The sequence below is a fragment of the Nyctereutes procyonoides genome, unplaced genomic scaffold (assembly GCF_905146905.1).
Source record: "Nyctereutes procyonoides isolate TBG_1078 unplaced genomic scaffold, NYPRO_anot_genome, whole genome shotgun sequence".
Classification (NCBI taxonomy): Eukaryota; Metazoa; Chordata; class Mammalia; order Carnivora; family Canidae; genus Nyctereutes; species Nyctereutes procyonoides.
This window is the reverse complement of record NW_026575143.1, coordinates 3,527,688-3,554,298: the sequence shown is the minus strand read 5'-3', so window position 1 is coordinate 3,554,298 and position 26,611 is coordinate 3,527,688. Positions and strand designations below refer to the sequence as shown.

The following is a 26,611-nucleotide window of genomic DNA, read 5'->3' as shown; positions in this document are numbered from 1 at the left end:
GTCAAATGTAGGGCTGGACAGAAATGTGGGTATTATCTGAGCTGCGTGGCTAAGATCAATAAGGCAATTCAGGGAGAAGACATTCAGAGCATAGGCAGAACCTTGGCCAATGTCTGTCTTTTATTGTTAGAGGAAAGAGAGGAAGTCCAAAAAGAGAGGTAGGGAGGAATCCAAGATGGTGCAGTATGATGACATGCAGAGAAGCAGAAAGCTCCAATGTGTAGTGAGTAGTCAATCATGTTTAAGGTTGTGCAAAGGGTGAAGAAAATCATGGTCAAAGTAAAGCCAATGGTCTGGGCATTAAACCAGTAATTGGAATGGAACATTTAAGGAAGCAGTTTCAGTCAACTAGAAGGGACAGGAATGATGCTGAAAAGAGTTAAGTGTGAAGGCAGAGCAACAGAGTGTAGACACTCCTTTCAGCACCTGTGGCAGTAACAGGGAAGACAGAGAGAGATGAAATATTTGTTGGAAGGGTAATAAGTTCCCAGGAGGACTTCTTTTACTTATGAATAGGAAAGTTCTACAAAATCTATTTGACCCTAGGAGGCCCACAATGATCCCACAAGAAGGAAAGCAAACCCCTTCTGCTGGATGAAGTGGCTTTTCATCAGAGGCACTGAGACCCTCCCCACTAGCGGGAAATCTGTCAGAACCAGAAATGGGGGAAAGACCTGGGGCCACCAGAAGGGGAGAGACATGGATGCAAGGGGATGGACCATCAATTTAAAAACATGTATCTTCCTAGTTGCTTTTCTCTATGAATTTACAACACAAAAACCACCTAACTTCCTCTCTCTCGCACATGAATGTAACGGCAGAGTTTTGGTTAACTGATTGAAAAGAACCGGCATCCTGTGATAGCCACCATGACCCTGGCTCCTGCCTTACATGAAGTATGGACTGGTTTACCATCTGGATGTGCTGAATATATTTATAAGCCCTCAGGCACTCTTAAGAAAATTATGATTTCTTAAAGCCATTAATGCTATTGTCAAATTTGTGACATTGAGATAGCATCTTCTGTGGGATTTTTCCAGAAACTCCACCCACCCAGAGTTTTAGAAAACTGCAATTATAACCCACTTATCAAGGCAACTTATTATATGAACATTCAGAAACTCTTGTTTGCCAAATACATGCTGAGCATGAGATATGATCTCTACTGCGGACATGTGCAGTGCTTTTGAAATATTTATAAGTGCCTCCTCCTGAGGATGCAGACGTTATTGTTTACAGTCTGAACTTATTTTAAGGAACAAAACTCACGGATGCACTTCCTGTTATAGTAATACCTGGGCTTTATTTAATGTATTTCTCTTGTATTCATAAGATACTTCCACCTTCATTATGTCATCCACACTGTGTCACTGAGATAGAGGAAGGAAGGCCCATTTTTTCTGTAGAAAGAGAAGGAAAAAAATGAATCGAGGCTGTGTCTGGGCTGTGGGGGTCTGGCAGAGGCTGCTCTGGTGGACACGGTCAAAGCCACGGCCGCACAGCACCATAGCCAAGCCATCCGCAGACTGGGAGCCGGCCCTGACTCCTGCCTTGGAGATGGGAATGAAGGGAGGCCGTGGGATTATAATCACGCCCCTGATCCTCACCAGAACACTTTTCACGGGAGCTGCTAACATCGTTCCCCTGACAGTCAGAAATCCCCAACTCGCATTAATGAACTAACACACACACCAGGTATGAGGCTAGAACAGCTGAAGAAGGAGGATGTGTCTTGAAGGACTGAACCAGAATCACCTAACAATTACTCAGGGACAAAGAAATCAGCAGTGGCATAAAGGATAAGGAAAATGTAAAATGTTTTCCTTAAAAAAAAAAAAAAAAAACAGGAAAGGGGATGCTTGGGTGGCTCAGTGGTGAAGTGTCTACCTTCAGCTCTGGTCTTGATCCCAGGGTCCTGGGATTGAGTCCCACATGGGCTCCCTGTTCAGCGGGAAGCCTGCTTCTCCCTCTGCCTCTGCCTCTCCCTTCCACGTGTACTCTCTTTCACTCTCTCTCAAATAAAATCTTAAAAAAAGGAAAATCCAATCAGTGCTAAAACCCCACTCTTCCCTCGGCCCAGGGTCAATAACTTTTGAAGAAAAATTGTTCCCTACTCCTTGTAGAAGGGAAGAAGCTGCCCGGGCAATATTGGTGACATTCTGGCTCCAGTGGAGCCAGGGCTCACCTGCGTATGAAACACACACAGTGGAAGAACAGCAGGCTATGCGGGTGGGGGAGCCTGTCCCTCCCACTCTGTCGCTCCCCAGACTGTGCAGGGTGGCCTGTGTGCCTGTGAACCCCAGCTCCAAAGCTCCAGGTCCGACGCCTCTGACCAGGAGGGTGGGGATGGAGGAGGATGCAACCTGGACAGATTCCGAGAACGCGAAACTGTGGCCACCTCCTCTGTGTCCAGGAAGTGCTCACTGTCCAGTGTTTTCGAAAGACTGGAGCTCAGACCAACACACCACACCCTTGAGTAGTCATCACAATTGCCTCTTGTGCTTTCCCTTCACTGAAGTTTGCTATTCTCTCCTCCAGACTGCCTCCCATGAACGTGAACCAGAGACTCTACTCAGGGCAACACTGTTTTCTTCCCCTCTGTTTCAATTTCGATATACCTGTCAGCTGTGGAGTTCCATGAATTAGTGCCTGCTATGTGCCAAGCATTGTGGGGGCTGTAGAGAGCAAAGATATAAGTTAGACAAGGTGTCGCCCTTCACAGAGTTGACCACCGAATGGGGAGAGACTAACCCTTACCTGTACAGTTAGAAGGAGGAGGCTGGACAGGTGGGGGGTAGGAGAGGGCTGCATGCCCAGTAAAGTCTCACTGTTGAGTTCATGAAGATTTGTCACATCTACTGGCTGCCATTTTTTCCAACAGAGGATTGATCCAGAAATTATTTTCATATATTTTAATCTTTTTTGTGGCCAACTGCGTTACAAATAAATGCTTACTTTCCCAAGTTATTCAAGAACAGACAGCAGGTCTGAACCAAGATAAAAGGTCAAAGAGCGATCTATTTGCCAGGTGTTGCTCCATCTAAACCAATACCACCTCAAAGAAGAGAAAGTCAAGCTCCAAGCTTGTGGGGCTTTGTGTCCTTTATTTTCTTCACATCGAACACATTTCTTTAGGTTTGGGAATGTAGTACTTTTAATTTTTAAAAAACTATCTCTTGAGGACTAAGGTTTTGACCACGTTTTATTTTTTTCCTCACCATTTCAGCGATTGCTTATATTTTACACAATATCTTCCCTGCTCATAACATCTGTTGGTTGGAGAGTCGGGCAAGAAGTTGTACTCGTGAATATATTGACTGGCCTTTGCCACCTCTGGCTGTTCTAAAGAAATTTAAGAACTTAAATAAGGAGACATTTAGCATCCTCTTTCAGCCTGGGACTGCTGCTCTCTCCATGACATGCCAGTCACTCACAGAAGCAACAAGCCATCGCCTCCAACCTGGCCGGCTGATTATACAAGTATCTGACCAGATAAAAACAAAATACTCTGGAGCATCTGTTTCTTCTCAAAAAACACTCTGTTTCTCACAGGAATTCAGTGCCTGAGCAAACATTCTCCCTTTTTAACCCTTACAGAGTCGCCAGGGCAAATATTAGTATCAAAATTTTACAAATAGGGGAGATTCGGGAGAGCAAAACTTTGCAGACATTTGCCTGAGATTAAGTAAATGGACAATGCTTGGAAGACAAGGCGGCTTTCTGATTTCTGGATCTGTAAGGAAGCACTGCACGCAGCTGGGATCTCATGCATCCCTTGAACCAATTGTGTAAATCGAACCTTTGTGATGCCTGGTTATCAGGCTTTAAGTAAATACTGTGTTTGTATGTGCTTTGTGCTTTCAAACTCCATCAACAGAAGGGACTGAAATTTAGGAACTGGAATTTAGATATTTTCCACCAGGATTTCATCCCCAAGTTCATGCAAGTTTCTGCTGAGTGGAAAATCACCAATTGGTTGGAAGTTTCTGTGCACGTTTTTTAGCAGTTCTTACCAAATCTGAACCGAGAGTTTAAAAATTAAGTCCTTCCTCAAAAGGAGTTGGTTTATATTTAAAGTTTTGTGAGGTATTTCATAGAAAAAAACAGCTGTTTGAATCCCAGATGAGCTGGCAACGCTTCATAAGAACTTCCTCCTTCAAAAGCGCATATCCCAAGCCCCATACTCACAGAGGTGGAAAGATATTTGGTATAGCAGCTGAGAGTTTAGGCTCAGTTAATCTAACTTTTCTAAACCTTGGTCCTGCCATCTGTAAAATGGGGATGACAGGGAAATTGAGTGAGCTCGTGTGCACAGAGTGCTTAGGGAGTGCCATGGTGGGCATAGAGTGAGGACCCAACAGGAAGAACCAGCCATGACCATTCCTTCCTAAACATTCTATTGGCTACTCAGATTAAAGGAGAACACAACATGGTGACTGAATAAGATATAAGATATGTACAATACAGACCTAGGCTTGATCAGGAGAAAAATTAAGTTACAAAGCAATTGAGTGGAAAGAAGCCAAAAGATTACTCTTCCTCTCCACCCTTCTGCAGAACTCAGTAGAGTTCCGAATGAGGTTCAATTGCTAAGCTAACTGCAAAGACTAAGTGATTTGAGCCATAAGCCAGCATAATGTGTTTGGCATGCTTCATAGCCAATCTGAGAGTTCTCCTGACCTCATGCCATCCCAACTGACCTAGATACTAGATGCAGTTCCATCAACTACAGAAGAGCAGGAAAGATCTTTTTTTGAGGTGCTACGGTTTGCCAAGTCACTGACTCCAACAATCAGGATTGATTACAAACACCCAATTAGGAGGCATTTGGAACCTGATCTGAACACTAATCTTGTCTCTTGTTCTTCTTCGGGCTTAATGATCAGCCTTGATGAATACTACAACGGCAATTAGTTAAGTTTATTTTGTAGCCTCCTTTACAAGCACACACACACATGCACATATGTGTTTGTGTGTGTGTGCTTCTGCCGGAGTATGTCAGCATGCACGCAAGTATCAAGTTTTATGCTGGAAAAAAAAAAAGGAGCTGAGAATATGCATGCCGGCTGAAGGCATATGTCTCACTTGGATCAATTTTTAAGTGTCTGCTCCCCAAGTGAAATCTGCTTGGAAATGCCACGCACATGTTGATTCAATTTGATAAGATTTCAACTAACCTTCTCTTTTAGCTTCTCATAAAGGTTGCTTCTTTCAAATTACAGAAAAGCCTAACACATAACAACCTCGTAATACTCAAAATTCATTATGAGCAAATGTGATTGCTTACAGTAAAAAATAATAAAGAACATTAATTTTATTAAACACATGGAGTTTTGTTCAAATTAAATCAGTGCTAATAGGGAAAAAAATGAAAGGAAGAAAGTAGATAATTATCTGCCTGAGTAGTAACCAAGGATGCTGCAGGTGGTAACAACAACATTGGCCAGCAGTTGTTCTAAGAAGGGTTTATTCTTATCCACTCAAAAGTTTTTTAATTGAATTGAGCCTGGTGGTGATGCTTTTCACACTGCTTGTGTTGGGAAGTTACTTGAGATGAAAACCAACAATGAAAAACTAAAAAATAAAGTAAGGGAAGATTTTTCTGTATTTGCCTTACATTGAAAGCAAGCTCTAGTTGAAAATTTTGTGCATATTTTAACATACCCATATACATAGTATATGTAAAAAACACAAGATATTTCTACAGCAATCAAGAAAAAACATTAGAATACACTTCAGTATGACTGTTCTTCTTTTGTTTTTTGTTTTTTGTTTTTAAGAAAGTGAACAGTATGCATTGTTCTATCTCTATTCCAAAGAGTCTTACCACATTCAAAGGATTGTGCCTACAGATTTCTAAGACTATAGTTTCATTTTGAAATTTATAAGAATGGAATCATACAAGTTAGAACAATAGTCATCCTTGAAGCCAAAGGCTACCTGAACATAAGCGGGATTCCTTTTTTTTTTTTTTTTTAAGATTCTATTTATTTATGAGAGACAGAGAGAGAGAGAGGCAGAGACATAGGCAGAGGGGATTCTTCATAGGAAGCTGGAAATGTTTATTCTGGATTGGTTGGTTATGTGGTTGTGCTCACCTTGCAAAATTTTATCCAACTTTACACTGTGTGGTTTTTTCTACATGCATATTGTGCTTTAATTAAAAGTACACATACTTCTATATTTAATACAGAAAATGGAGAAATATTTTGGCTTCAAATCCTCATTGTTTTCCATAAAACACTTTGTTTTGGTCTAAGAGATACTCGAACATATAAGACTGGGACTAGAGAAAGGCACTTGCCTCAGATACAAAAAGCCAAATATTCACCAATCAAGGTAAATAATATTTTAATGCAGCATTTAAAACAAATCAGAATGGATGAAAAAACCCATGCTGAGCAAAGTAAAAAGAGAAAGGTTCGAAACGAAAAATAGTACTCAGGGAAACCAAAAACGGAAATGACATTCCCCAAGTTGCTAATAAATGACCAAGTGACCACTGCATCATTAAATCTGTGGAAATGATCAGATCTGGGAAACTAATGGAAGATTAGTTTTCATTCAGTGAGTTTATAGTCTATGAAAATAAATGAAATGACCAGTGTTTCAAAGTTTGTAATAACTTCGGTAATTTTAAAGGTAGCATTTAAGAAACGATGTGTGATTTATTCCAACAAAATTCCAAAACTGTGTGATTTATTCCAACAAAATTCCAAAACTTGAATATCATCTCTTTTTGGTTAAAATTTCCTTGCAATTAAACTTCATATGAAGTTACAAAAGTGAAATCTCCCTTTGATTGCATTCAATGAGGAAAAAAATACCTATTTTGGTTACACTAAGAAGGGATTACACATCTAAGTCATAGAAAAGCATCTGAGCCACATTAGCCTGAGTCTTGGTGAAATCCTACAAAACAGCATTGACAATTCAGGCACTGGAGTCAGGAACGGGTAAGCAAGAAGACCACTACTGAGCTTTCTCCCTCCAGTGCTACCACCTTTTTAGACTCTTTCTGGAGCTCCACCATTCATTTTCTTAATGTTTTTAACCCAATGTCTGTGAGATTTTTATTGCTCCCCAGATGAGGACATCTGATCTGAATGTAATCACACACCTCTTTGCTCAGCAGTATTTGTCACAACCCATTATAAATTATCATGCTGATAGTTTGCATTGCTGGGAAATGGGAAAAGTTCCATAAATTCTAACTACTGTATCAATGACATTCTTGTTTATTATGCAGATATAAAGTTTTATGAGATTCAAGATGTCTGCTTTACCACCAAAGAAACTATCGTTGAGTAAGATCTAACCAGTTCAATGTAAATGCAGAAAACCATTTACAGTGCACAATGAACACTGCTTTCTGAAAAACACTCAAAAGGTTGCTTTTTTTCTTTCTTTTCTGCTTGTAACTGTGCTTTGACACTTCACAAGCCTGGAGGATTTTGCTGGTGCATTCTCTCCACATCTTTTTCCTCCTTCAGAACATTCTCTAGCCACCTTTTATCAACATAACAATAAAACCAGACGGTATTTCTACACATCCTCACACAATGTTAGCCCACAGATAGATCTTCTACTGCTTGATTGATTGATTGATATCATGCTTTGTTCAATAAAAGAATTCAGGGAGTTATAATGCTATGTTTTTGATGCCTATTTGTCAAGAAACCTGACTCATAATAGGCCCTGAAACATAGATTGCTGTATTTTTTAAATTATCAGACACAACCTGAAAATTCATTTTCCCTAAGGAAATAATGCCCCTTGATATTCACTCTAAAAACTTTTTGTAATGTTAGGTTCATAGCTTATACGGAGTCCTTGGTGCTCTTCACGTGAAAGGTTGTAACTGTGTACATTTTATTGTATTGTTAAAACTATGAAATAGTTTTTAATTATAAATAAACAATATGAATTTAAATAAAAATATTTTTCCTACCAGACTTCGTCTATTTAATTACTTATCCATTCCTACACTGTACAAAAACATTTGTTTACTGGGGTTTTAAGGATGTTTCTTTTTTTTTTTAAGATTTTATTTATTTATTCATGAGAGACACACACACAGAGAGGCAGAGACATGGCAGAGGGAGAAGCAGGCTTCATGTAGGAAGCCCGATGTGGAATGCAATCTTGGGGACTCCAGGATCACGTCCTGGGCTAAAGGAAGACACTCAACCGCTGAGCCACCCAGGTGTCCCTTAAGGATGTTTCTCAAGCAGATGTACTAAGGAATTGATTTCTTAAGCTTTGACATGGTGGAAGTTGACTGTACAAATGCTAGACAGTTTCAAGAGAAATTGCTAGGTATATTTTATGTGAATCATCCTATTATTGGATCTATATTTTTAGTTTGGCATAAATTTATTTCATATTTCTGAATGTTCTAACCACCACCAAGTTGTTAGAGATATCATAATAATGATGATAACTTCTTTTGAGGGAAGCTTTCACCTTTTCAAAGGGTTTTCATATCTACTACCCTATTTTATTTTACTAATAACCTAATGACAAGGGTAAAGCAAGCACTTTTTATTGCTATTAGACATACAATGTAGCTGAAACCAGGAGAGATATTAAATATCTCAAATAAGACAATCAGCTTGATCTCAAGAGGAATGATAACTAAAAGCTTGTGAGCTAGTTGAATGTGGTACACTGTATCTAATTTTGCATTAGCTCAAATTCCTTTTTTGAAAGTAGCCCAATATAAATTTTTTAAAAAGGCAACCCCCCCAAAAAAAACAAACCCACTAAAATAAAAGAAAAACCTAAAAACATAAAACAAAACTATGCTTTTGCACATTCAATGTAAAATTCTGAAGTCTATGAATTTGTTCTTCCAAGGGTTATCAGTATTTTCTATTTTTTGTAGGAAATTTTAACTTTAAATTAAAGCTGTGGATTCTTCTTGCAGCCTTCACAAAAGATTGTAGGAATTATGCCACATTTGTAGAATGTCAACTGCAACCTTCAACAGTGACCAGGCCAAGGCTGGAAAGACTGGGAAAGCAATGTCTCCGGTTGCTCTTCCTCTATCATTTTTGGAGTTTTCATTGATAAAAAACAATCAGGTGGCAACACTTCCAAACAGGGCAGGAAGATATTTTCTATGCCCTAATCTCCATTGACTACATCAGGTTAAATCTATCAGCCTTTTAAGGCTGGCCAGGAGATGGCACCTTTACAGAGAACAAAGTATCAGTTACTACAGTTGTTAAGAAACCACTTCACTCTGTCACCTTAAAAAAGTCTCACCAGCAGAATGACAGAAACAATCCTCTGAACCATGTCAGTTTCTTGAGAACCATGCTGATATCACTAAAATGGTCTCTTCCTATAAATAAGAATTACCCTTTGTCTTGTCATTTCTAAAAAGGAAAACTGCAAGGTACTTGGGCGGCTCAGCCAGTTACGCACTGGACTGGATTTCTGCCTGGGTCATGATCACAGGATCCTGGGATTGGGCCCCACCTCACACTCCACCTGGAGTCAGCTTGGGATGCTCTCTCTCCACCTCTGTCCCCACCCTGCCCTGCCCCCTCACCCATGAGCGCTTGCTTGCTCTCTCTCTCAAATAAATGAAGTTTAAAAAAAAAAAAAAAGACCTCAAAATGTTAAAAAAAAAAAAAAGAAAACTGAGAAATTTCCAATGCCACTATACTCTACCTCATATCATGATACACAAATAGTTATTGAAGACTTCCCGTGTGCCAGACACTGTTCTAAGCACTTAACACACATTAATTCTCTGGACTGGCTTCCCATTCATACACTTCTACTCTGGTTATGTGCTGGAGCTGGCACTGGCTTGCACCAGCTCACAAGAACCCATCACACATGTTTCTTGAGGAGTACACAAATACACAAGTCTGTGTACAGTGACATCACATGGATATTTTGAAACTGGTCATGGTGGGAACATTTACACTACAGAAATGGGTAAAGATTAGGAATGAGGACTTGACCCATCTCCTTCTAAGATCCAGTCATTCAACATTGACCAGCAAACCACTGCCAGTGACTACTGATTATTGTGATTTTTTTAAAGCTATTATATTATACAGACATGGTCATGACACTCAGATCAGGATTTAGCATACATGAGTTTACTGAAATGTAATGGCACCTTATTTTGGTGAATAATATTATTACTTGAGTATGTTTAATGTTGGGTTTCTTAAAAACATCTCTGAGAGCAGTTTAAGTATTGTCAAAAAGCAAAATAAATAAAATAAAATAAAATAAAATAAAATAAAATAAAATAAAATAAAATAAAATAAACAAATCTCTAGGTTGTCTAGGTGATTTGACATTGTAAAGCCACCATAACAGAATATCGGCAAAAACAACAACAAAAGTCCCTGTTTCCTAGCAGTCACTGGAACACTATTCATGATAACTTTCATACAAGATTAAGAAGTCAATAAAATGCCCTGAAGCACTGAACAAGGATTAAATTGGAATCGGCATAATTTTATTACACTGTAGTGTATGCTGATCATTTGGAAATTGATCAATGAATGTATGCTAATTCTCTAGGCACCAGAATGTTGAATTAATCAGATGACCTCATTTCCTTGCCCATGAAACTAGTTTTATCTCACCAACTTAACATTTTGTTAAGGACCTCCTACAGGTGGGAATATTTTCATATTATTCTGTTCTTCCCTATAAAGCCTATGTGTTTGCAAATAGGACCTTTTTAATCATGAATATGCCTGCACAATAATGTCTATGTCCAATCGAAATTGTAGCCTATAATTATATTAAACTGACCCATTTTAAAATTTGGGAAAACATATCAGTCCCTGAGAAACACTTGTGAACTGAGATTTAAGTAGATTGTTTTCCTTTGCTAAAACTATTTCTATGTCCAAATTTCATTAAAGATAGATATTCAGGTTCAAGTGTCTGGAGAATATATCATGTGCAGGCTGGCAGAATGGGGTAATGTGGACAAGACAGAGACAGGTGGTCTGCTGGGTGTCCAGAGAGAGGAGCAAACCTGGATCTGAGTGGACTGCAGCCTGCAAAGTTGAAACACATTTTCCACACCGTGCAAAGCAAAACCTACACAACTAGTTATTTTATATAAAGTGAGGAAATATAATTTAGACTGTCTCTATAGTTAGAATGTTTTCATAATAATGAAATCTGGCATAAATTGATGCTTAGTTACTTAACAATAGAAGGAGTTAGCAAGACTAAAGCAGATGGATGAAATACCAATTTATATTTGAGTCCCATTGCATACACTGTGAATCAACAATTATTTTTTGCATTTTCCATAAGAGACTTTCAATCATTAATCTATTGCAAAGCCCCTCATCCAACTTATGCTATATGCCTCATTTTTATTCAATGGCAATTTGCTTTTGTCACTTCAAACTCAGTAAGATACAGTACTTAAATCACAAAATGCGTCACAGATTTGTTAAAAAAATATCCAACCTCACCATCTGTTAATACTATACATGCTGGTAACCCATAATATTTAATAAAAACTCAAGTGAAAGTGTGGGCTTCTAGTTCTTCCCCTTTTCAGGGAAAAAAAGAAAAATGAAGAAATGTACACATTTCTTAACAAAAGGGTTCTGAAACCAAAAGTGGTAACAGGAAGAAGAATATGAGAGATTATATATTTAAGCATAATATTCCTAGTTTGGGGAACTCAGAAATCACTTAACATAATTTAATTTCCATACCATTGACATACGATCTGGCCTAGATTGGAATCCCTTCTGGATCTATTTATATCTCATACTGTACACTCAAGACTTCCCCCCTTAGACATCCATGACCACTAGATGGTGGTGTGGGGCCCTGTTCAAATACTTTCTCACTTACTTGCAGTCTCTGTCCTCCAAATCAAAGTGAGGGTTGAAGTTGATCATAATTCTCTGGTATGGGTCCGGTGCCTGAATCAGCCATTCACATTTTTCACTTGGATGATAAGAATGAGGATAACCAGGAGACGTGAGGTACCCAGGGCTTTCAATTTTTATCGTATCGCCGCACTTATCTGTAATAAAAATAACATTTCAGGAAAGCTTTCCCTGACAACCACTTCAGTTTCTAGCTTTACATATAAATTACTGGTTATTATTCCAGAACTTTTTAGGAGGAACCCCAAGAGGTCCCCACAGGTCCTCCAGGGGGCGTTGATGGCAACACCCCCCCCATACACACACACACACACACACACACACACACACACTCCAAGAAACACTCTTTGATCCTAGGAAGGGTTAGCCCAGAAGAAAAGTAGACTGAGATCTGAGAGGACTCCACCCTTATCCCTCACAAAGTTCCTTCCCAAGAAAAAGGTCTTCTAGCATTAAAAACATTAAATCTTCTCAATGGATGTTAACATGGTCCCCAGGGAGCTTCTGCTAGACGTAATTATCCCCCAAGAAGTGTAATCGCATTAAGTAGCAAGTTCTGAGTGGAAGGTGACTAAAAGGAGCTATTCGACCCTTTGTGTGGCTTTTTGATGATAAGCCTGGTCTATGTCATTGATCAGTTGGGATTGTTATCCAAGACTTGGATTGGCTTAGAGCCAAACCTTTTGTGTTGTTGTTTTATCTGCCCATAAATCTAAGTGATTTTGAGTTATCTCTGCTCTGGAGATCTTGATCAACAGAGAACCAAGTGTATTTGGTGAAGCAGAAATAATTCTGCTCTACTGCTCCAAGTAAAGTTGTTCAGTCTCAGAGACCAGATCAAAGCAACTGGGCAGATAAAAAAAAAATAGCCACACAGTATTTATTCTGATTACCTAGATGTTGGGGGGGGGGGGAAACAAACCCAAACCCCACCACACTGAGGTCTGGGTATCCCATACGGTAAGCCACCATCTCACATTCTGGAAAAGGTGAGCTAGCTAGTTTTGAGCGTTCATTTTAAAAAACTCAAAAGGTGAAGTGGTTCATTGAGAGTCAAATAAACCAGTCACTGGGCTGCTTTATTGTTCAGTGTAGATTCTCATTGTCACTTTTTATTATGGATTTCATGCTGGAGAGTCTCAGCCTGAAATGCTGCCACATTTATTGATGCTTAATTTTAAGCAATAAAAATTTGGTGCATAAACTATGTAAGAGGAATAGGTATGAAAGCAGTGAAATATATAAGCCTATCAATCACAAATTTTCAGTAATGGTATATATAGATTTTAATATTGCATCTAATAGATTCCCCGTGGAAAGAGAATGGCATTCTTTGCTCTCAGCATGAATTTATAAATCTACAGAATTTTATTACAGGAAAACCAGGTCAAATGGAAATGAAAGATGAAGTGCACATCAAAAATGCATAAAGCTACATGCATTACAGAAATCATTTCCCATAAATTAAAAAGAAGACAATATAAATCATATTGTTTTTCTCAATTGCTGGATGTTTCTGACCATGCTTCCTAGACTGGGGGTACCCTTATGCTGGTTTCCTTTGCCTGGGCTTTTAAAAGCTTAAGGCTTTGCCAAGAAGAAATGTTGCAACTGGAGTTTGGAATCTCAACTAATGATCATACTGGACTCTGTTACGTGATTCCACAGAGGCTCTTCCATTATTTTAAATGTGCAGAAAACTTGGAAAGTGACCCCATCTCATTAAGTCTCCTCCAGCTCTATACAAACATCATGGCAGTGTCTGGCATCCGTTAGAGGAGTGAAATAAAACAGCACTGCTTCCAGTCACTCCACAGAGTCACTTCAGAAGACATTTAGGTGGACTTGGTACCACACCAGAGCTCTTTAATCTGTGACTTCTGAGAAAGTGACAGTGTAATAAGATAATGTGGACTGCTAGACTCCCTGGCTCTGTTAAATCTCTCTAACAGTTGATTAAGAAAGAGCAATTTCTAATGACTCTGGACCATTAGACCTAAATAAGGTTAATGAATTAATTTAGCAGACACTGGTACTGCAAGGAGGTGGACATGGCTTTAAGAGGTCTGCTGTGTTACAGAGGCATTTACTGGCTCTGGTCACTGCGAGCAGAGCAACATGGTTTTAACCAGTCAAGCTCACAGACTGAGGCTCAGGTTCTCAGCATTTTCCAGATTTCTGCTAAGAAAATCTAAAAATATATTTCATATATATTCACGTTTGTATACATTCATATACACACACATATATGTGGAGTTCACTACCTACAGTCTGGAAGCTATTTGCATTAGGTCTCAGATCTATCTTGTGTACATCTCTACTACGGGTTTAATCTCTGGAGTTGTAGAGGGCAGAGGTTGGGTTACTATAACTTCTAAAGCCTAACCACTTGACCTCTTTCAATCGGAGGAGAATGTTATTTCATCCCTTGCCAGATCGTACCAAGATGCCACCAGCTCAGGTTCATTAATGAATCGAACTCCACATTCACAGTTGTGTGCACACGCGCGCTGCCTCCTAAGCATATCTTTTAGAACGCTGCTTGGTAGCTGTTAGGGGAAATCTATTGCTTCAGTCACAAAACCTCCAAAAAGCATATTACAGAGATTAACTTCCATCATAAAGGCCTGATTTAAATTCCTCTTGGTAGGAACCCCTCCCACTTGTGGTCGCTTATTAAAACAATATAGCACAGTAAGTAGTGGGTGTTCTTTTCTTCTAATTACTTTGATTGAAATCTAAGCCGGCCAAAAGTAAATATTTGATAATTAGTTGATAATTGCTGAAGACTTACCGTTAAGATCATTCCCTACCCTCGCCTTCACCTACTTTAAAGTGTAAGTTAAACATGCCTACAGCCAGATCACGTTTTCAAACACATTATTTAGGCTAAGGGATACTGTTTATAGCCTAGTAGTCTTGAGTGGTTTTAAAAGCTAAGTGGAAGCTGCTAGGTTAGGGATTTTCAGAAATCCTGGCGTCTTACACTGTATATATCAGATTCCTTTATTGACAGTGTGGAACTTTCATTCATACTTCAGACAGATTAGGGGCGATTTGCAAAGGCGAGGGAGGGAGTCCCCACAATCAGAAACCCGCTGCCTCCCGCAGGCACCCAGCAGAGGACACGGTGTCGCGTCGAAGAGCTGCAAAAGACCCAGGAAGTTCTCCCGGTGAAGTGCTCCTTGACTTCCAGCAGCCATCAAATCTTTGAAAGGGAGTCTCCTCTAATTGCCTTGGGGAGGAAACATTACTGAGATGATTGTCGTGCTGATCCGGGAGGGTAGCAGCTCTGCCTCGGAGCCGAGGTAGGAGAAGCCCCGTCACCGAACAGCCGAGTCCGGGAGGGAGGCGGCGGCCTCGGAGTCTCCCTGCCCGACCCCGAGGGATCTGATTTCTCTGTTCCCCTCCCTGGACCGAAGTTTCCGCGGCCCGGACGGCGGCGGCCCGGCGGCTCTCCCGCGGCCGCGGGGGGAACAGCGCCGCGGGGCCGGAGCCCGCAGCCCCGCCGGGAGCCCGGGCGCAGCGCCCGCGCGCGCCTCCGCCCGCCACTTACCGTTGCGGAAAGCGCCGGCCAGGGCGACGGCCACGGCCAGCGCGGCGCACAGGAGCGGCGGCCCCGTCTCCATTCTCCCTCCGCCGGGGCCCGGGCGCGCACCGGGGCAGAGGCCGTGCGGGGAAGACGGAGCGAAGGGGCAACCTCAGCAGTCCGGAGAGCCGCAGCCCCGCCTCGCGCCCTAAGCGCCTCAGTCCGCCTTGGAGAAAAGGGAGCAGCGAGGCAGTGCCTTGATCCGCCAGAAATGCTTCTCTTTTTGTGTCTCAAGTCGCCTGCATCCTGTCATTTAGCTCCGGTTTCCTCTCTCTTTTCCCACACTTGTTCCTCTTCCAGGAGCCACTGCCCGGGCCATGTCTCAAAAAAAAAAAAAAAAAAGGGGGGGGGAGCACGACGGGGAGGAGAAGGGAGGTAGGGAAACACACCAAAGCCAATTTCCAGAAAGAAAAAAAAAAAGCTTGTTTCTGGACCGGTTGGAGCCGAGGAGCTGGCGCCCAGGGGAGGTCCGGGGTGTCTGCGCGAGGGAGAGGAGCGAGCAATGAGCAGAGGAGCGGGAGACAGGAGTTTCAGCCACTGCACCCCCGCCTCCCTGCCTCTCCGTCCCCCCCCCCGCCCTTCCCCCCGCCTCCTCCCTCCCCTCTGCCGGCGCGGGCTCGCCAGTAACTGCCTGACAGGAGACTGGGAGGAACAAGTTTCCCTCCGTGTGCTGCTCCCGTCCTTCTGTCCGTCTGTCCCGGAGGCCCTGAAGGATCCCCGCGGGAAGGGAGGCGTTGGGAGCCTGCGCCCGGGCGTGCGCGCGTGTGTGTGTGTGTGCTGTGTGTGTGTGTGTGTGTGTGTGTGCTTGTGTGTGCTTGTGTGTGTGCTTGTGTGTGTGTGTGTGTGCGCGCGTGTGTGTGTGCTTGTGTGTGTGTGTGTGTGTGCTTGTGTGTGCGCGCGCGTGTGGAGAGGAGGCGTCGAGGTCTGCGCCAGCGGCTGTGCTCGCCCGGGGCCCGGGGGGACGGCAGCTCGCCCGCGGCGTCTCTCTCCGGGGTCCCGCCCGGGAGGCGGCCGCTGCTCCTGGCAACTCCCAGCCCCTGGCCGGTCGCGGCGAGGAGCGGGGTCGGCCCCGGGGCAGAGAGCGGCAGGCGCCCCCGACGCTCGGGGCAGGGCCTGGGAGACCCGGGGCAGCTCGGCTGGAGCCGACCCGGCCTCTCGCTCCGGCGCGGCTGGGCTGCGGCCGCCCTCGGCCTCCCCGCTCCGCAGCCGCGCGCGCTGCCGGCCGCCAGTCGTGCTCGGTGCCCGGCGCCCTGCGGGGGCTCCGCTGTTAACCGCGATTAGGCGCCCGACCCTCTGGGACGCAGGGAACGCCGGAGGGGCGTGTGGGGCGCCCTCCAGCTAGGGGCAGCCGTCGCCCGACCCGCCCAGCCTCGGTCTCTACCGAGCCCAGGTGCTTGGCAATCAGGGTCGGGGGCGCGTCTGCGGCGCTCCTCGGGGGAGGGGGAGCAGTGCGCGGAAGGCGGCCCTTGGGAGGGCTCACGCGGTGCCCTCACGCGGGACGCCCAGCGCCCGTGCACCCCACCTCCCGCGGCGGCGCGTCCGCACCGTGGGCGGCCTGACCCCAGCCCCACCCCCAGGGCTTTCCGGGAGCCGCTGCAGGAGGCCTCCGGGGGCAGGAATAGCAGACACGTCTCAGAGGACAAACAGGTTTCGGCCACACGTCTGGCCCTTGAGCGGGTGCGTCCCGTCGAGGCCCCTCTCGAGGAGTGTGTGGTGAAGGTGAAAAGGTCACCACAGCTTCTGGGAACTGGCGAGTACGTGCACACCCCGAGAGCAGGCCCTTATTCCCACCTGGCGCAAAGAGCTGGCGAGACATGTAGGACTGTGGGCGAGGAGGCTCCGGCCAAGGGTTTTGGCGGCAGAACCAGGGGCTGGACGCCGGGCGGCCTAAGGCGCGCGGGCCGGGCTGGGCGGGAGGACGCGCGCCGCTCGGGGTGGTGCCGAGCCGCCGCCGCGCTCGCCGCGCGCTCCCCCGGGTCCAGCTTTTCGGCGCCCGCCGGCCCGCGGGGAGCCCCCGCCTCCGAGCTGGAGACCCGGCCCGCGGCGCCAAGAGCGGGCCCTGCCCCAGCGCCTCTCCTCCCTCCCCGGGCTCCCCGGGCTCCCCGGGCTCCCCGGGCTCGGCTCTCGGACCCCGAGGAGGCGCTGGGCGGGCGGCGGGGGTAGCCCTTGCAGGCCGGGGATCAAATGCCAGGCTGGAGCGGAAGGCAGCGTGGCGGGGCCGCGGGCAGCCCCACGTCCGGGTCTCGGCGGCCGGCGGCCGGCGGGAGGGAGACCCGGGCGCCAGCCGCGCCCCGCGCAGACCCCGAGGAGCCGGCGAGGCGGAGGGAAGCCCCGGCTCTGGGCGACGACGGGCGCACGTCGCCTCCTCCCTGCGCCTGTCCTCTCTGCCCCCAGAGCACCCCGCCAGTCCCAGGCCCCGGCGGCTGCGCGGGGGGAGCGGCATCAGACTTGGGGAGACCCCGAGCGACCTCAGTCGGAGGCTCAGAGCGAGAGAGGCGCGTCCCAGAACCTGGAGGGTTGACAGAGAGGGGGTCGGGGGTGTGGGCAACGGTCAGGGCGCCCTCAGTCGCAGATACCCGCCTTCTTCCTAGGGGGAACCAGGAGGCCGCCCTCGCTCCGGGGTCGGGGACCCGACTGTGCCTCGGCAGGGTGAGCGAGGGGGCACGCGCGGGACACTTGAGCTGCATTGTTTTTATAAAACTGCCGCCAATCCCTCTTCCCGTTTCCCCGCTGAGTGTGCATTTCCCAGCCGGGACCCACCACGCTAGCAAATGAAGCCACCGGACCGCGCACTCGGCCAGGGACTGCCCCGCTCTGCAAGCTCGCTCGCGCCGGCCCCTTCCGCCCTTCCCGGGGAAGGGCTCCCCCAGTGTGTCTGCGCGCTGGGAACCCTTGTCTGCTTTCCTGCTCCCCGACTGAGCACTCTTGCCAGGCTTTCTCCAACCGACCAGTAAGACATGCCCTATGTACTGGGGCGAGGGAGGGGGCGGGGGGGTGGGTAGGCCAGGGGATCAAATTTAAGTCCTGCCTCTGATTTTTCTGGTCTTACCTGATCTGAGGCACTTCTAGACCTCTTAGTTTCTACACAGGACCGAGTAGTGGCCCTACCACACTGATTGATAATTGCCAGCTAGTGGGCTGGTACACAGCAAATTGTCCATGCTAACAACCTCTTTCCTGTGCCGTTAGATTCCGCTAAGTGCCGAAAAGGGTCAGTTTTAGATTTCCGCAATTCCAGCAAGGGAGACAGATCGACCTTTATATGAGAATAAGTGATAGACAGAGGAAGAACTTGGCAGTGTTCCTAGGTTGATTTTATTTTGATCTCACGAACACATCACTCTTTCTGACATCACGAATCCCCAGGCCAGATAGGACCCAGTTCCACTGAAGGGAATATTCACCCGGCACACCTCCAGAATGCCAGGCCCCGGCCCTGGGTGGGCAATACCCAGACCCATAGACTCCCTTAGACACAGGAGCTGCTGCGGCAATAAGGCACTCAGACCTCCTGAGCAGGATTGCAATTGTTGCCCACCATTAAGAATAGACTGGGTGGTAAATGTTTGGTTCTTTTCATCAAGCTCTCATCAAGCTCTCTCATAGATAAATTTGTCGGAAATAAGATGAGATCCATTGCTCCCAGAGGGCCATTTGAGCCACTAGCTTCCTCAAAGTATTTCAGGCTGATGCAATATGGAGATTGAGGTTGGTATTTCAAAACTGTATCAAGTCTAGTCAAGTTTTTTAAAGCATCAAACCCACATATTTCAGAAAAGCAATAAAACAACATATTTTTAGCAGGAGCTAACCTACATTTGAAATGGAAGAATGGAAGAAATGAAACTGGAAAAAAGAGTAAAAATTGAAATTTAAATCAATTTAGTATTATTTTTTAAAGTTTATTTATATTTAGCAATTTCTACACCCAGTGTGGGGCTTGAACTCACAACCCCTCAGGTCAAGAGTCACATGGTCTTCAGACTGAGCCAGCCAGAACTCCTACTACTATTTTTAAAAATTCTATTAAGAATGATACTTCTGCCAGGGCACTTGGGTGGCACAGTCTGTTAAGCTGCAGACTCTTGATTTGGGCTAAGGTCCTAATCTCAGGGTGGGGCTCCCTGTTCAACAAGAGTTAGCTTGAGGCTCTCTCTCTCCCTCTCCCTCGGCCCCTCCCCTCTCCATGCTCTCTCCTCTCTCTAAAATAAATAAATAAATATCAAAAAAAATCTTCAAATAGTAGAGAAAATACTACCATACTAACCTTTTAAAACAAGGTCATAATGCAAAGTTTTTGTAATAAAGCACATATAATAACAAGATGCAGGAAGACAATGTTAAAATTTGAATAGGGTTAGTGGGTTCAAAACATTTTTTGATGTCAGAGGACAGGGCTAGAATTTGAAAACTGTGTATTATTATTTGTCTGAAAGAATAATCTTAGATTATTCTGCCTTCATTTAATTACTTTTTAATTAGGAAAATTAAGATGATAATAACCAATAGAAACACTTATCAGACCACTAAAAACATTAGTGAGAACATATTCAAAATTTCCAAAGAACTGTTTTGAAGTAGGAGAATCTATAAAATATAATTGGAGTAATCAAATATGGAAGTAGCCCTCTCTTAGCATTTGATCATGGTTTTATAAAGACACGTAAAATTTTAAGGAATTTTGAAAAAAGTAGTAAAAATTAGTTTTAAAATTTAAACTAAAACAACAAAGCAACACAAACCCACAGCTAAGAATTATCAAATTTATCCTAACAATTTAATTTTATTTTGTTTCTTATCAGATGACTCCAGCTGCTACATGGAGAATGGGTTATGAGTAGAACAAGGGAAGAAGTGAAGAGACCAGTTAGGAAATAACTATGGTAGAATCTAATTATGAACATGAACAAGGATCATAGCAGTGGAGGTTGGAAAAGGATGTATTTCCGAGTATTTAGAAGGTATCATCCAGGTCAGACAGTGAGATGGATATGCCAGTGAAGGAGAGAATGTGGTCGAAGACAACATCTAAGGTTGTGGTTTTCATAACCCCGTGGGTGGTGGTGATAGCCTTTAAATAGGCAAGGGACACTAGAAGACTAGTGTGGAAGGATGATCATGAGTTTGATTTGGTCTAGGTTTAGTGTTTATTGTCTTTGAGACAATCAAATGAAGTAGGAATACGGAGGAGTGGTTTGGACTGGAGATATAAATTTGTGAGTTGCTAATATGTAGTAATAAATCATGATATCACAATGCAGTAACTATGATAATTTATTAATTAAAGTGGATGGAATGGATGAAATTGCTAAGGGAATTGAAAAAAGAGGCCAAGACAGAACAATGAAGAACATTTAAAGGCCCGACTGTCAGGATGATTCAACAAAAGATCTTGAGAATGAGCAGCTGGAGAGGTAGGAGGAAAACCAGGAGAGTATATTGTCATAAAAGTTGAGTAGAAGGGAGTTTTCTAAAAGGAAGTGCTAGACAGACAAGTTGAATGCTGTTGAGAGTCCAAGTTGGATGAGGACTGAAATGCAATTGGATATAGTGCCAGATGGTTACTGAGAGGGACTTTAACAGGAGGCTTTTCAGTGGAGTGATGGAGGGACAGGGCTAGAGGTCGGAGTAGAGTGGGCTAGTGGGTGAGTGGAAGGTAAGGGAATAGGGACAATGAGCAAAGATAATTCTGTCTGAAAGTTTCCACTGAGGATGGAGGAGACAGACAATGGGCCTGGAAGGAAGAAGTGTGGAGAGAAGTTGATTTTTTTTTTCTTTTTTGTTTGCTTTTAAGATGGATGCTCTTGAACATTCTTAAATACCAATGGGTAGAATCTAGTATTGGGAAGATATTGAAAATAAGTCACAGAAAAGATAATCAGGATGTAAACTGTTTGAGAAGGCAAGACGAGCTATACTCCGGAGACCAGAAGGACAGATTTCCCCTAGATTGGAAGCGGGACAGCTCCTCTGTCATAACTGTAGGGAAAGAGGAGCTGATGGGTATATAATTGCAAGGAGGTTTGCCTTCTGGGAGGGAGGGCATTTTCTCCCTCTCATTTCCTCTTGCCTCATGCGATAAGAGGGAGAGGGAGAGATATTATTGAAAGTCTCCAGAGAGAAGTGTGATTGAGGCGAAAAGCAGGCCTACCAGAGAAGCTGTTACTGTTGCTGTTGTTTCGATAATTTTGTAGGTTGGAAATTTGGGCTAGGAACACATTTTCCTAGAAAAATTGGCTAATATTTCATGGAACAAAGAAATTTGCTTAACTTCTCCTGAAATTGTCATATAATATTAATGGCATTATTTCAGCTTTAGTGACTCAAAGTAGGTGCTCAATAATGCTTTAAGAAAAAGGAATTTTTTGGGCAGCCCGGGTGGCTCAGTGGTTTGGCACTGCCTGCAGCCCAGGGTGTGATCCTGGAGACCTGGGATCAAGTCCCACATCAGGCTCCCTGCGTGGAGCCTATTTCTCCCTCTGCCTGTCTCTGTGCCTCTCTCTCTCTGTGTGTGTGTGTCTCTCATGAATAAAATAAAATCTTAAAAAAAAAAGAAAAAGGAATTTTTCTATTATTTATAACAAATTAATGAATGTGTACATTAATGTACAGAAAAGTGTCACTCCAAATAACTCTTTGCAATAACCTCTTCCACTCCCATCCAATCTCTTTTCTCCCCTTTATCCTTCTAGGGATGACCAAAGAGGAATTTTAGATATTCATTCACCCCCACAGACATCCACAGACTCGCTTGTTTGGATAATCTATATGAAATAAACTAAAACATTTCTTCAATTTTGTAAAGTCAAGATTCAACAACAATATTGACACACTGTTCATAGATACATACGTGACTGTTTTGCTTGCTTTGAGTTGTTCTACAATTTTCTGACTTTCAAATTCAGTCAAATGTGTTGGGTAGCCTATTTGTCAGCGTGCATCATTTTCAACAAATCCTTCTTCCTTTACTTTATTATGACAAACTATCAGATTGTCAAGGTGTCTTGCCTCCTATGTAAGGACTGATAAAATTAATACTTGCTGGGTGATTTTCAGCTACAAAATTCATTACCTTAATGGAGATGTCCTAATGCCACATCAAAGGCATTTGTATGACCTGAGGAAGTCGTGCAAAACAAGTCAGGCCTTTTTGGAACTTTTGTGAAAAGTCTTCAGACTATTCATAGGGCAGGTAACCTTTTGCAGGCACATTCTCCTCCTGTGCAAATGTTATAAACACCTCAGCAGGGATGATAAATAGCAACGTAGACAGGAAGGAAAAATATTTGGTAAAAGAGACACTCCTGCACTTTCTCTTCTCAATTTTTTTCAGTGTAACTTTTAGTTGTAGAAATGAAAAATAATAGAAATGTGAAAGTTGAGATGCAAAGTTATTAAGTGTTAGGTGATAAGACAAAATATATAGGTTTGCATTTTGAAATGTAAAGAAAAAAAGCATCCGTCAGAACTTTCTACTTATAATTTGCATTCAGAGGTTCAAAGCGGACCTGGGTCTCACCAGCCTTTAAACACATCATTACTCCCTCTTATGCCACAGGTAGAAGAACCAAGATACATTGGGATTTCAAATTTGGCAAGATTATGCATCAATTCTGTGATAGAATAAAGTGGGTCACTGATGTTTTGAATTTATGTTTTTGTCTTAAGGAATATTGAAGTAAAGCTATAAAATAAGCTTAACACAATTGTTTTATTTTGAAAACTCATGGTAATATCCATTAGGTTGTGTTTTATGAGGTCAAATGGCATCTTAAATTTATACTGTACTATTAGTCTCTAGTTTGGTATGCAAAGACATATTTCTCCATGGTAGTTCTTTTTCTGGATTTTTAAATTCCTTTGTGATATCTCAGACTTTGGAATTATGTTGAGACGTGGACTGGATGTAGTCAAACATACTCAAATTTAACTTGTATTCAGATTTACTCAAACATAGTCAAATTTAACGTCTGCCAAGGCAAACTCCTATCTCATCGATTTTTAAGATTCTTTGGACCTTGGTTTGAAATTGTCTGCCTTGAATTTGTATTCTTATTTATTAATTTACTTAAAGATTTTATTTATTTATTCATGAGAGACACACAGAGGGAGGCAGAGGCATAAGCAGAGGGAGAAGCAGGCTTTTGAGGAGAGCCTGATACAGGACTCCATCCCAGGATCCCGGGATCACTACCTGAGCCAAAGGTACACGCTCAACCGCTGAGCCATCCAGGTGCCCCTCTGCCTTGGGTTTTTAAACAAACAGGTACTCTCTGAGACAGATTAGCTTTGATATATATATTTGATATAAGTCCTAATCATGTCAAGTGGATATCCTTTATTATGTAGCTATAAGATAGCAACTTTCCTGTCATGTAGAAGAGGAAGCATTTCATAAATTCCAGGATAGATGATGAGGGGTCATAGGGTTGTCATTTGTCAGTCCAGATTAGCTGAAACAAAAAGGTGATTTAATGGTTGCAATTGAGAAATCAAGGTGTGGACCTAGCACAGGCACAGCTGGGCCAAAAGTTTGATGGGTGCCAGTCATCAGGATACATGTGTTTTCATCTGAGCTAGCTTCCTTCTCTGGCAGGCACTCTCCAGGCAGTGTCAAAGGTAATGGCGGCTCCATACTTAAAGCTTCCTTCCTTCTAGATTGTGATTCTAGAGAAAAGGTTCAGAGATAGGGTAGCTTGTCTTCCAAAGTATGTTATTATCTTCCATATTATCTTCCAATCCAAGTCCACATGGCTCCACTTGGATTATGTGCCCATTCCTGGAAGGGTCAGCTGTCAGGGGAGATGGGTTCCTCTTGTTAGCCAGCATAGGTCAGTGGCCCACCTGAAAGATGGGATGGAAAGAGGCAGTCTCCAAGAAGAAAGACAAGGTCTCCGGTTCCTGTGAGGACATTGGAAGGAGCCCCGGGTCACAAGAAGCCACAGGTATCCGGTATTCAGCAGACAACCCTTTTTGTTATGGTTTGTTGTTTTTGAGTGACAGTGTATGGAACTTTTAGTTCTTCGTTTGTATCATGGTTGATGACGGTGTGTTGCGTTTGTTTTGTTTCCATTTGTTTTCTGATTTTTTTTTGTTTTTTGTTTTCTGATTTTTATCCAAATATCCAACTGTGGCAGATAGCATGAATCTATAGTTTTTATTTCAAACTTCCTCTGGGGTTAGCTGTCAGTAGTGTGATAAAGCAGGTGAAGGAATTTGTTTTTAACTCCCACCTTCTTTTCAGTGAATGTCCTGTATTTTATTTCTCTTTTCCTTGCTCCTTCACAAAGGCCTTTCGAGAAATAATAGATCATTGTAACAGCACAAGACTTAACCCATAGAATGGTGTGATTTCAGGGGCCGTGCTATCCAAGGGGGGAAGGTTTTAGAGGCAAGGAACTTTCCAGGATGCCCTTATAAGGATATGAATAAGGAATCCGTGCACATTGATATCAGACTACCGCACAGGGGTTCCAAAATGAGGAGCTGCCTTGCAGGAGGAAATGAGGGCATATTTACTTTGGAGAAATTGCTATGAAGACGTGGCCTAAGAATCACCTGTAAAATAATTTGTTTTCTTCAACAAATTAAAAGTTTTTAGAGTGACGTGATTGGTAGACTCCGGCATGAAATTTTCAAAAAACAGCAATCACATCATAAAAGGAACTTGGAACAGTATGCTCTTCTGCCAATCTGGTATGTGGTATGTTTTCTTGAGGTATGTTAAGCCTCATGGAACAAAAGAATTACTTAGCTATATTGAGAGATGTTTGGAATAGGCACACACACATTTTTAGTGCTAGACTATTTTTTTTAAAATAAAATATTACCCTTAAAAAATTTTTAAGAATACATGCATAAATGGAGATGGGAACAATGTCAGAGAGACTCTCACCTGGGAAAGCACAACTTAATTTCAGAGCACTGTGCTGAGAGTCCAGACCCAGGCCATCCAGACTACCATTTTACCACAACTCTGTATGGTTCTAAACACATCACTCCATCCTGCTGGGCTGCCAGTGTTTTCATCTATAAAAGACAGGCATTGGATACAGAATCTTTCAGGGCCTATCAGTTGCAACACTGGATAAGTCTATTTTAGGGGAGCAGTTAAAAAAAAGTGGGTGTATCATCATCCAATATTCTGTGAGACCTGGAATGTATGGGTGGTGTACAAGGACATCTCATGGAGTGGCTCACAATGACTGGCTCCTTTGCTGGTCTGGTGTTTAAAACCTTCTCAGTGTATTTTCTTACTGAGTTGTGTTCCTAACATGAACCATGGAGCTCTGAAATGAACTTGGAGACCATGTCCTGTGTCTATCTGTATATATTGTCGGCTCTCAGTAAGAATAAAAACAAAACAAACTAAACCAAACTAAAATAAAATAGCAAAACCAATACTATTGGAGGAATGGCAGGGAATGACAAAAATCACAAGAGAAAGTGAAATAAGAAACCACAAACATCCCTCACCAAAACTCTTTTTTGCCTGATTTCCCTAAGTATAAGGCAAATCAGTATTCCAATTCTGCTGGGACTAGGAGTACTTAATTCATGAAGGATCTTTGTGAGTCAACTAGATTAAACACTTAAAAAGAGGTTTATTGAGAAAACACAGGTTAAAGCATGGCTTTCGTCTTTACATATCTCTGATCATGTGCTACTACAAATGCTCTGCCTTTCTCGATACCCTTATCAATGGAAGCAGAATATGCACCCAACTGGGTTTTTGCTACTTTGTTCCCACTTCCCTTCAGGAGAGGACTAATGGAGGCTTGCCAATACGAGGTCAGCTGAAGACAAGTGATAACACATTTTGGTTTGTGGGTGTCCTTTTATGTTACCGGTAGTTTCTATATCAAGGGTATATTATTTTTCAAACCAGTCTTGAGCTTAATTGCAGTCTTGCTCATGAGTTGAAAGCTCTACCTACCTGATACCATGCTTTTGAGAGAGGAGCATTTTCTGGGGACAATTTTTGGTTCTTCATGGTGATATTAGATGGGCTCATACTGATTAAGCTGTGATTGGCTCTAGCAAATATTCTCAACATTATTAAGCACAGGAGGTAGGTTTTGTTGCTAACATAAAAATATTCCTTAGTGTCATCCTGGTCCAA

General features: G+C 43.2%; 1 protein-coding gene across 5 annotated transcripts in view; it reads right to left on the bottom strand.

Moving 5' to 3' along the window:
* NRP1 (neuropilin 1) overlaps positions 1-16,256 on the bottom strand; it is a 136,820-nt gene extending 120,564 nt beyond the window's left edge. For 2 of the 5 annotated variants that reach the window (XM_055308646.1, XM_055308649.1), the window contains exons 1-2: positions 15,457-16,022; positions 11,863-12,037 (exon numbers count right to left, since the gene is read on the bottom strand). In XM_055308646.1, the coding sequence (XP_055164621.1) occupies positions 11,863-12,037; positions 15,457-15,529 (248 nt within the window). In that variant the 5' untranslated portion in view covers positions 15,530-16,022. Of the gene's footprint in view, positions 1-11,862; positions 12,038-15,456; positions 16,023-16,125 lie in introns of those variants that run through there. The other 3 variants (XM_055308648.1, XM_055308650.1, XM_055308647.1) reach the window with 2 other exon arrangements.
* Positions 16,257-26,611: the final 10,355 nt, after the last annotated feature.